Source organism: Neopsephotus bourkii, unplaced genomic scaffold (assembly GCF_033783945.1).
Source record: "Neopsephotus bourkii isolate Nb327-2 ecotype Australia unplaced genomic scaffold, CSIRO-AGI_Nbou_v1 NB_2, whole genome shotgun sequence".
Classification (NCBI taxonomy): Eukaryota; Metazoa; Chordata; class Aves; order Psittaciformes; family Psittacidae; genus Neopsephotus; species Neopsephotus bourkii.
Window position 1 is genome coordinate 163,848 of NW_026900519.1, and position 11,625 is coordinate 175,472.

Sequence of the window (11,625 nt, forward strand, 5' to 3'; positions counted from 1 at the left end):
AGCAGAGCAGCCTTTATTGCTCAAAGCCATGCCCAGTCTTCCCAGTTTCTGGAATGCGCTGGGAACGTGGTGTTAAACCCTGGAACTGATTAAAGCAGCTCCAGGGAGTCAGTGGTTGAGCTAAAGCTCTGCCCAAAAGGCTGGGTGATCCCATGCTCTGGTCTGGCTGCGGTGGTGGCATTGGGACACACAACAGGATCAGGATGTCTGGTGGCATCGGGACATGGTGGGATCGGGACACACAACAGGCAGCTGGATGGGGACGTGGTGGCTTCGGGACACAGTGGGATCACTGTGACACATGGCAGGATCATGACAGGCAGCTGGATCGGGATAGATGGCTGGATCGGGACACACAGTGGGGTCAGGACACACAGTGGGGTCAGGACACACAGTGGGGTCAGGACACACAGTGACCACTCCCCCCCATCCTTCATCTGGATGCGCTGGTGCTGGTCAGAAGTGGCTGGGGCTGAGTGGCCGCTGGGTCCCAGTGCTAAAGGCTCCTGTGAGACCGGCAATGATGGGGGCTCAGCAGGCAGGGGGGCTCAGCCCCAAACCCCCATCAGAGAGGGGTCTGGGGGCTGTGGCTCTTCAGCCCTTCCTGCAAGAGAGGGGAGGGCAGTGAGTGGGTCCCTGCAGCGCTCAGGTGCTGCACCCCGGGGACACCGGTGACACTGGCACATCACGGTGGGTGACCCCCCCCCCCCGGCCATGCAGGAATACCGGGGCGGGGGGCACCTGCGCCCGGTCGCTCGGTTCCGCGCCTGCCGCCGCAGAGCATCCACCTGGGCCGCGTAGTCCCTCCTGCAGGACATGGAGGCACGTGAAGGGGTGCCCCTGCCCGTGGTCCCCATGGGTGAGGCTGGGTCGGGGTGATGGGATGCGCAGACATCCCCAGCCCATGCTGGGGGACAGGGACCTTACAGGGTGGCCTCGAGGTCTCTGTGCCGGGCCTCGCAGCGCTCCCTGCGTGCCCGCAGCGCTCGCTGCTGCTCCATCGCCTGCTCCAGCTGCTGCCGCAGCCCCAGCACCTGCTCCTCACCCCGCACCAGCTCCCCTGCGATGGGGACAGCGCCGTCACCCCAAACCCTGCGCCCCCAGCCCGGAACCCCCGCTGTCCCCAGTGGGTGTGCGATGGGGGACCTGTGCCCACCCTTCCCATGGGACATCGCTCACCTTCCAGAGCCGCTTTGCCACGGGCCAGCTCATCCCGCTCCCGCTGCAGCGTCAGCACCTCGTCCCCCAGCGCTGTCACATTGGCCACCAGCCTGGCCTGGGGACAAGGGTGGGCAGTGTCCTGCCCCTTCCCACCGCCACTCCATGTCCCCAGGCCGTGCCCATGCCCCCAGTGGCCTGGGAGCCAGGTTTGTTGGGGTAGGGATGAGGATGGGGGGAAATCCCTCTTCCCTGTGGGGATGGCTCTGCCTGAGCCGGGGGGGGATGCTGGAGCTCACAGACCCGGGTCCCCGCGGATGGCACCCCTGGCAGGGCACAGGGCTCCCCAAGCAAGTGCCCAACCCGGCGCCAGCCCTGGGAAGCAGGAACCCTTTTCCAGCCTCTCTGCTCCATTGTTCAGCCGGATGAACCCGGAAGGCGGCGGGACCCAGCTCTTCCTCCGGGCTGCGGCCACGGCGCTGGGGCCAGGCCCGTTCCCAGCTGGAGCTGCAGCTAAAAATACCATGGAGCAGAGGGATGGCAGCTCCGCACCGGCTCCTTGGGACGGGGTAATTATAGGTGCAGCTCGGCCACAGCTCGGAATAGCTGCCCCGGACCCGGCAGAGGCACAGGCACCTGGGCAGGGGTATGGGCAGCACTGGGGCTGTGCTGAGGGACTGGGACCCACCAGGGCTCCCCTTTTGGGGTGTCCCACGCACGAATGTGGCCGCACGCCCTGGGGTGCTGCTGGTCCTTCATCCCAGGGCCGAATCTCCCCTTTCCAACTTGCAGCATCCTTCCCATCAGTGCCGGCGCTTCCCATGTGTGAAATCCCTCCCCAGGGATGAAGCATCACCCTGCTCTCGAGGCCAGAACCCCCCTCTCCACCCCACCACCGCTCACCCCATGCATGCAGGAGTCCGAGGACCCTCCTGTCCCCATCCCCACCAGCACCTACCGCCCGCTCCTGGCAGGACCCCAGGCTGCCATTGAGCTTCTTGCTGTCACCATGGGCCTGGGCGAGCTCCCTGCGCAGCGCATCCCGAGCCCGCTGCAGCCGCGCTCGCTCCCGCTCCAGCTCGGCCACGGCGTTCCCAAGCTCCCGGCTCTCGTTGGCTGCGCGCTCCCGGCAGCCCCGCAGCTTGCCCAGCGCCTCGGAGCGCCACAGCATCACCGCCACGGCCACCGTCACCGCCGCCACCAGCACCAGCAGCGCCGCGCACAGCCCCAGCACCTTCAGCGTGGCTCTGGGCACCGCGGGGTCCATGCCGGAGGGGGAGCAGGGACCGTGTGCCCGCTGCAGCGGTGCCGGCCCGGCTGTGCCGGTGTCCCCAGGGCAGGTCGCTCCCTGGGCTGCTGTAATTGTGCTGTGTGGGTTGTCCTCCCCAGGCACCGCTTTGGGCTGCGGTTCCTCGCAGGTCACAGCCCAGAATAGCTCTGTTTGTGCTGGGATGCGCTGTCCCTGCGCCCAGCCCTGGGACACAGCCACAGGGACATGGGGGGATGCATCTGCGGCCCAGTGGGGGATGCTGAGGGGCTGCTACAGCACCCTCCTGTGCTGCACCCAGTGCAGCAGAGATGGGGCTTTGGTTCCCCAAGAGGCAACAAAACGCTGGATTTTCACAGTGGTTTACTGGAAATTGGTTAAAAGTCACTTAAATCCCTGCTCGTGGCAGAGTGATGGAACTGGATGAGCTTTAAGGTCCTTTCCAACCCAAACCATTCTATGATTCTATAACTAGAGTAGCTCTGGACAGCCCTGCCATACCTCTGTCCCCTGCTCACCCTGGGCACAGCCCCTAGTGGCTGAAGGGCCATCACCCCATGGTGAGCAGAGGGGACAATCCGTGGGGTCCATGCTCCTCACAGAAGCATCCTGGTGAGGAGGAGAAGCAGGAGGCTGAGGGATGCATCCGAGGGCCTGGTCCCACCCGAGTACAGCCTCTGCATGGCCTGGAGCTGCTGCTGCAGGCGCTGGTTCTGCTGCTGGAGCTGGTCCCTGGAGGGGGGGGACACACTCGATGACAGAGCATGGGGCTGGGGGGCACGGGGGGAAGTGGGGCTCACCGGCTGCCCTGCAGGTCCTCGAGCTGCTGCTGCTGCTGGGCCACCGCTGCCTGCAGCGCCCTGTTCTCCCCTGCAGGGAGCAAAGGCAACGGGGACAAGGTGATCCAGCGGATGGGATCAGGGTGTCTCAGGGGATGGGATCAGGGTGATGAGGGAATGGGATCAGGGTGATCCAGGGGATGGGATCAGGGTGTTCCAGGGGATGGGATCAGGGTGTCTCAGGGGATGGGATCAGGGTGATGAGGGAATGGGATCAGGGTGTTCCAGGGGATGGGATCAGGGTGTCCCAGGGGATGGATCAGGGTGATCCAGGGCATGGGATCAGGGTGTCCCAAGGGATGGGATCAGGGTGATGAGGGGATGGGATCAGGGTAACCCAGGGGACGGGATCAGGGTGATCCAGGGGATGGGATCAGGGTGACGAGGGGATGGGATCAGGGTGATCCAGGGGATGGGATCAGGGTGTCCCAGGGGATGGGATCAGGGTGATGAGGGGATGGGATCAGGGTGATCCAGGGGATGGGATCAGGGTGTTCCAGGGGATGGGATCAGGGTGATCCAGGGGATGGGATCAGGGTGACCCAGGGGATGGGATCAGGGTGTCCCAGGGGATGGGATCAGGGTGTTCCAGGGGATGGGATCAGGGTGATCCAGGGGATGGGATCAGGGTGTCCCAGGGGATGGGATCAGGGTGTCCCAGGGGATGGGATCAGGATGACGAGGGGATGGGACCAGGGTGTTCCAGGGGATGGGATCAGGGTGTTCCAGGGGATGGGATCAGGGTGTCCCAAGGGATGGGATCAGGGTGATGAGGGGATGGGATCAGGGTGTCCCAGGGGATGGGATCAGGGTGACCCAGGGGACGGGATCAGGGTGATCAAGGGGATGGGATCAGGGTGACGAGGGGATGGGATCAGGGTGATGAGGGGATGGGATCAGGGTGTCCCAGGGGATGGGATCAGGGTGACCCAGGGGACGGGATCAGGGTGTCCCAGGGGATGGGATCAGGGTGATGAGGGAATGGGATCAGGGTGATCCAGGGGATGGGATCAGGGTGACGAGGGGATGGGATCAGGGTGATCCAGGGGATGGGATCAGGGTGTCCCAGGGGATGGGATCAGGGTGTTCCAGGGGATGGGATCAGGGTGATCCAGTTGATGGGATCAGGGTGTCCCAGGGGATGGGTTCAGGGTGATCCAGGGGATGGGATCAGGGTGTCCCAGGGGATGGGATCAGGGTGATGAGGGAATGGGATCAGGGTGTCCAAGGGGATGGGATCAGGGTGATCCAGGGGATGGGATCAGGGTGTCCAAGGGGATGGGATCAGGGTGATTGAGGGGATGGGATCAGGGTGTTCCAGGGGATGGGATCAGGGTGTCCCAGGGGATGGGATCAGGGTGATCAGGGGATGGGATCAGGGTGATCCAGGGGATGGGATCAGGGTGATCCAGGGGATGGGATCAGGGTGATCCAGGGGATGGGATCAGGGTGTTCCAGGGGATGGGATCAGGGTGATGAGGGGATGGGATCAGGGTGATCCAGGGGATGGGATCAGGGTGATCCAGGGGATGGGATCAGGGTGATCCAGGGGATGGGATCAGGGTGTCCCAGGGGATGGGATCAGGGTGATGAGGGGATGGGATCAGGGTGATCCAGGGGATGGGATCAGGGTGATCCAGGGGATGGGATCAGGGTGATCCAGGGGATGGGATCAGGGTGATGAGGGGATGGGATCAGGGTGTCTCAGAGCACTGTACCAGGGTGTCCCATAGGTCATTGCCTGCACCCGCCCCCCCGCACCCCTTTTCCTGCTCCAGCCCCACCTTGCAGCTGGTTCACTTTGTGAAGCGCCTCCTCCAGCTCCGAGGCTTTCCCCTGCAGCAGAACCTGCACAAGGGAAGGGGCTGGGGGCTCCTCACAGCCCCCAAACGCACCCACTTCGGGGGCACCCCGGGGGGTCCCCAGCATCACCCAGCACCTACCAGCTGCCTCTGGCAGTCATCCCTCTGCCCGTGCGCTTCTGCAAGGGACTGGTTGGTGATGGCCAAAGCCTTCTCCAGGCCCTCCAGCCTCGCAGAGCAGTTCCCGACCATGGCAGAGCCCGTGGCCAGTGGCCAGAGTGCAGTGGGGAGCGCGGCCACCAGCACCACCACTGCCACCCCGAAGGCCAAGGCCATGTACATCCTCCATGGGCGCTTCCTCTGTGGCAGCGGGTTCTTCATCTCGCCCTTCATCCCGGCACAAGCCCCTGGTGCAGGGACGCAGGTGGGAGTTCAGTCCCAAACTCGAGCAGTTTCGCTTCCCTCAAACCGGGATTTTCCAGGAAATCATGTGGTTCCGGGGGAGGTGAACGGCTCCTGGGTCCCCCTTGTGCTAGCGCTGGGACAGGCAGATGCTGCCAGGGGGCAGATACGGGCTGCAGGAGATGGGATATGGGATGTGGATTGTGAGATACGGGGTGAGGGTACGGGAATATGGGGTATGGGAATATGGGATATAGAATACAGATGTGGGATAGATAGATAGATAGATAGATAGATAGATAGATATAGAATACAGAGTGGGATAGATAGATAGATAGATAGATAGATAGATATAGAATACAGAGTGGGATAGATAGATAGATAGATAGATAGATATAGAATACAGAGTGGGATAGATAGATAGATAGATAGATACATATAGAATACAGAGTGGGATAGATAGATAGATAGATAGATAGATAGATACATATAGAATACAGAGTGGGATAGATAGATAGATAGATACATACATATAGAATACAGAGTGGGATAGATAGATAGATAGATAGATACATATAGAATACAGAGTGGGATAGATTAGATAGATAGATAGATACATACAGAATACAGAGTGGGATAGATAGATAGATAGATAGATATCATATAGAATACAGAGTGGGATAGATAGATAGATAGATAGATAGATACATATAGAATACAAGTGAGATAGATAGATAGATAGATACATATAGAATACAGAGTGGGATAGATAGATAGATAGATACATATAGAATACAGAGTGGGATAGATAGATAGATAGATACATATAGAATACAGAGTGGGATAGATAGATAGATAGATACATATAGAATACAGAGTGGGATAGATAGATAGATAGATAGATAGATACATATAGAATACAGAGTGGGATAGATTAGATAGATAGATAGATACATATAGAATACAGAGTGGGATAGATAGATAGATAGATACATATAGAATACAGAGTGGGATAGATTAGATAGATAGATAGATACATATAGAATACAGAGTGGGATAGATAGATAGATAGATACATATAGAATACAGAGTGGGATAGATTAGATAGATAGATAGATACATATAGAATACAGAGTGGGATAGATTAGATAGATAGATAGATACATATAGAATACAGAGTGGGATAGATAGATAGATAGATACATATAGAATACAGAGTGGGATAGATAGATAGATAGATACATACATATAGAATACAGAGTGAGATAGATAGATAGATACATACATATAGAATACAGAGTGGGATAGATTAGATAGATAGATAGATAGATACATATAGAATACAGAGTGGGATAGATAGATAGATAGATACATATAGAATACAGAGTGGGATAGATTAGATAGATAGATAGATACATATAGAATACAGAGTGGGATAGATAGATAGATAGATAGATACATATAGAATACAGAGTGGGATAGATAGATAGATAGATACATATAGAATACAGAGTGGGATAGACAGATAGATAGATAGATAGATACATATAGAATACAGAGTGGGATAGATAGATAGATAGATAGATACATATAGAATACAGAGTGAGATAGATAGATAGATAGATACATACATACATATAGAATACAGAGTGGGATAGATAGATAGATAGATACATATAGAATACAGAGTGGGATAGATAGATAGATAGATACATATAGAATACAGAGTGGGATAGATAGATAGATAGATAGATACATATAGAATACAGAGTGAGATAGATAGATAGATAGATAGATACATATAGAATACAGAGTGAGATAGATAGATAGATAGATACATACATACATATAGAATACAGAGTGGGATAGATAGATAGATAGATACATATAGAATACAGAGTGGGATAGATAGATAGATAGATAGATACATATAGAATACAGAGTGGGATAGATAGATAGATAGATAGATACATATAGAATACAGAGTGAGATAGATAGATAGATAGATACATACATACATATAGAATACAGAGTGGGATAGATAGATAGATAGATACATATAGAATACAGAGTGGGATAGATAGATAGATAGATACATATAGAATACAGAGTGGGATAGATAGATAGATAGATAGATAGATACATATAGAATACAGAGTGAGATAGATAGATAGATAGATAGATACATATAGAATACAGAGTGAGATAGATAGATAGATAGATACATACATACATATAGAATACAGAGTGGGATAGATAGATAGATAGATACATATAGAATACAGAGTGGGATAGATAGATAGATAGATAGATACATATAGAATACAGAGTGGGATAGATAGATAGATAGATACATACATACATATAGAATACAGAGTGGGACAGATAGATAGATAGATAGATAGGGAATACAGATGTGGGATGCAGGACTGGGCAACACGCTGCAGCTCACTGCAGGGGGAGAGCCAGGGAGCTGGGGGGCCACACATGGGGGGTGAAGCTCTATGTAGCTGCCAGTGGGGCCAGTGCTCATGGAGGGGGGGACAGGGCCAAGCATCCCCTGGTAATGGGGGTGTGGGGGGGTTTGGGGGGTGTAAATGTGGTACCCAGAGCACTGGGTGCCGGGGTTATAAAGAATTAGAGGTACATGATAGGGACCCAGGGTATGGGGTACCTGGTGTATGGAGAATTGGGGGTACAGGAAACCCAGGGTACGGGATACTCAGGGTATGGAGAAATGGGGATATGGGGTACACAGGGCATGGGGTACCTGGGGTATGGAGAAATGGGGGTATGGGGAGCCCAAGTTGTGGAGTACATGGGGTATGGAGAAATGGGGTGTGGTTATGGAGTACCTTGGATATAGAGAATTAGGGGTACAGGTTACCTAAGGTATGGGGTACCAGGGGTACAGAGAAATGGGGTTATGGGATGCCCAAGGTATAAAGTAGGGTTTGGGATGCCTGGGCTCAGAGCTACCTTGGGTATGGCTGGAGTGTGGGGTAACCAGGTGGTGGGGGGGCTGGTGGGGGGGTGATGGGGTGGGGGGTACCAGTCTGAAGCACAGCCCCATTCCCTGCCCTGGCTCTGGGTGGGCAATGGGCAGGATCCGACCCTGGCTTCTGGGTCTGTGACATTCAACCCAGGCCAGGCCTTCCCGGGATGTCCCCATCCAGGTTCCCTGGCTGCGGGTAGGGAGGTGCCGGTTCTGGGGAGGAGGATCGGTAATGGGTGGGGAGCCCCCGGCTGTATCCCTGGGGATGCGCTGTGCTGCAGCCACAGCATGGGCTGGGTTGTGGGGAGCCCCCGGCTGCATCCCTGGGGATGCGCTGTGCTGCAGCCACAGCATGGGCTGGGTTGTGGGAAGCCGGGAACGGGGCCTGATGGGGAGAAACCTGAAACGCTCTTTTATTTTCCAGGACCTGGGCTAAAATCCTGGTGTTTTTAATGCTTTTCCTGCTGACGTTCCTTAGGAGGGAAACAGCGCCCAAGGGAAGGCAACGCTGGCAGGGCCAGCGCGGCCCTGAAGGACCCCGGAGCGCTTGGGCGGGTGGGGAGAGGCACATTCCCGGCTCCTTTCCCTACCACTGCGTGGGGCTGGGAGGAGATGGGCGGCACGGGATGCGGGATGCAGTGTTTGGGCATGGGAGATGTGATATAGAGGGTGGATGGGGATGCTCGTGTAGGATGGGAGATGTCAGATGCAGGGTGTGGAATATGGGGTGCAGGATATAGAATGTGGGATGTAGGATATGGGATATAGAATATAGGATATGGGATATGGAATGTGGGATATGGGGTATAGGATGCGCGTATGGAATGTAGGATATGGGGGCAGGATATGGGATATGGGATATAGAATATAGGATACGGGATATGGAATGTGGGATATGGGGTATAGGATGTGGGTATGGAATGTAGGATATGGGATATAGAATATAGGATATGGGGTATGGAATGTGGGATATGGGGTATAGGATGTGGGTATGGAATGTAGGATATGGGGGCAGGATATGGGATATGGGATATAGAATATAGGATATGGGGTATGGAATGTGGGATATGGGGTATAGGATGTGGGTATGGAATGTAGGATATGGGGGCAGGATATGTGATATAGAATATAGGATATGGGGTATGGAATGTGGGATATGGGGTATAGGATGTGGGATGTAGGGTATGGGGTATAGGATGTGGAATGTGGGATATGGGAATATGGGGTATGGGATGTGGGATGCAGGGTATGACATGTGGAATGTGGGATATGGGATGCAGAATATAAGATATATGTGATGTGGAATGTGGGATATGGGGTGCAGGGTGTGGGATATGGGGTGCAGGGTATGGGATATGGGACACATATGGGATACAGAGTGTGGGATGCAGGACTGGGCTGGCCCCGGCTGCCCCTGAGTCACAGCAGAGCTGCTCACCCAAACACATCCAAGTCCAAACGATCCGAACAAAGCCAAGGTGGCACCTACAGGGATGGGCTGGTGCCACCTCCCTGTCACCCCCGGCACAGCACCCTGGCACTGGAAGCCCATCCCTAGGGATGCTCCGGCCGCTGCCTCCAGAAATAACTGCTCCACTTTGAGGCCTTTTATTGCGCTGCTTCATGTGATCGAAAAAGCAAAGGCTGGAAATCAAACCCGGTCCAAATATTGACCAAACTTCGCGTTTTTGAGTCAGATTCCCAACATCTGGAGAATGAAAAGGCTTTGGCAGCGCCGGGACTGTCAGCAGAAAGCCTTGAAATGTGTTGTTATTGGTATTTATGGGCTGGAGCCTGAAGAGGAGCCGAGGCCAAAGGCTTCAAAAATAGCCTGGAAAGGCGGGCATGGCTGTTTTTTCCAGAGGCAGCTCATGTTGAGCAGTGCAATGGGGAGATGCGGCGCTCAAAACCACACAGGACAGCTACAAAGCAACTGGGAGAGGAATGTGCATCATTGAGGGCAGCCCCTGAGCCATCCCCGTGGCATCCCCAGTGCCAGCCCCACTGCTTCCCCTCAAAGCCCAGCTTCCAAGTGCTCTTTTCCCTGGGTACAGGAAGCAAGGCCCCAGGCGGTGCCTTCAGGAGGGGTTGGGGTCTCTCCCTTCCAGCTTGTCCGGGTTTGAGGGTGGGATTCTGTTCCTTCCTCCTCCGGCAGGTTGTCTGGAGGGAATGCTGGGAGCGGAGGAGCGCATCTTGGCCAGACGGCCTGGAATTCGGGAGCTGGATGTGGCCATTGTGGCAGAGACAGAGCTGGCACCCTCCGTGGCCCCCTGTGGCTGGATGAGTGGGATGCTCTGGTCGGGGTCCCCAGAGATGCTCTGATTTGACATCCCCAGGGATGCTCCAATTTGGTGTCCCTGGGGATGCTCCTGTTGGGGTCCATGGGGATGCTCTGGATGGGATCCCTGGGGATGCTCTGGTTGGGATCCCTGGGGATGCTCCAGTTGGGCTCCCTGGTGATGCTCTGGTTGGGATCCCTGGGGATGCTCCAGTTGGGGTCCCTGCGGATGCTCCTGTTGGGGTCCACGGGGATGCTCTGGATGGGATCCCTGGGGATGCTCCTGTTGGGGTCCCTGGGGATGCTCCTGTTGGGGTCCCTGGGGATGCTCTGGTTGGGATCCCTGGGGATGCTCTGGTTGGGATCCCTGGGGATGCTCCTGTTGGGGTCCACGGGGATGCTCCAGTTGGGGTCCCTGCGGATGCTCCAGTTGGGGTACCTGGGGATGCTGTGGTTGGGGTCCCTGGGGATGCTCCTGTTGGGGTCCACGGGGATGCTGTGGTTGGGATCCCTGGGGATGCTCCAGTTGGGGTCCCTGGGGATGCTCTTGTTGGGGTCCACAGGGATGCTCTGGTTGGGCTCCCTGGGGATGCTCTGGTTGGGGTCCACGGGGATGCTCCTGTTGCGGTCCACGGGGATGCTCTGGATGGGGTCCCTGGGGATGCGCCAGTTGGGGTCCCTGGGGATGCTCCTGTTGGGGTCCACAGGGATGCTCTGGATGGGTTCCTTGGGGATGCTCCATTTGCGGTCCCTGGGGATACTCTGGTTGGGATTCCTGGGGATGCTCCAGTTGGGGTCCCTGGGGATGCTCCAGTTGGGGTCCCTGGGGATGCTCCAGTTGGGGTACCTGGGGATGCTCCAGTCGGGGTACCTGGGGGTGCTCT

At 55.7% G+C, this 11,625-nt stretch overlaps 1 protein-coding gene and 1 long non-coding RNA gene across 3 annotated transcripts; one reads left to right on the forward strand and one right to left on the reverse strand.

Annotated features, from left to right (window-relative positions):
• Positions 1-565: 565 nt before the first annotated feature.
• On the reverse strand, positions 566-2,644 carry LOC133219884 (synemin-like). The gene is made up of 5 exons (XM_061367896.1): positions 2,117-2,644; positions 1,180-1,276; positions 928-1,060; positions 690-807; positions 566-604 (listed from the first exon to the last, which is right to left on the reverse strand). Exons 1-5 carry the CDS (start codon positions 2,423-2,425, stop codon positions 566-568), a joined length of 696 nt encoding a protein of 231 aa, XP_061223880.1. The 5' UTR covers positions 2,426-2,644.
• Positions 2,645-3,233: 589 nt separating this feature from the next.
• LOC133209680 (uncharacterized) lies at positions 3,234-5,046 on the forward strand. 2 transcript variants are annotated; one of them, XR_009724855.1, is made up of 5 exons: positions 3,234-3,324; positions 3,642-3,916; positions 4,030-4,098; positions 4,143-4,234; positions 4,941-5,046. It is a non-coding gene; the product is annotated as an uncharacterized LOC133209680 (long non-coding RNA). The 2 variants fall into 2 exon arrangements; XR_009724790.1 differs by having other exon boundaries at positions 4,030-4,075.
• Positions 5,047-11,625: the final 6,579 nt, after the last annotated feature.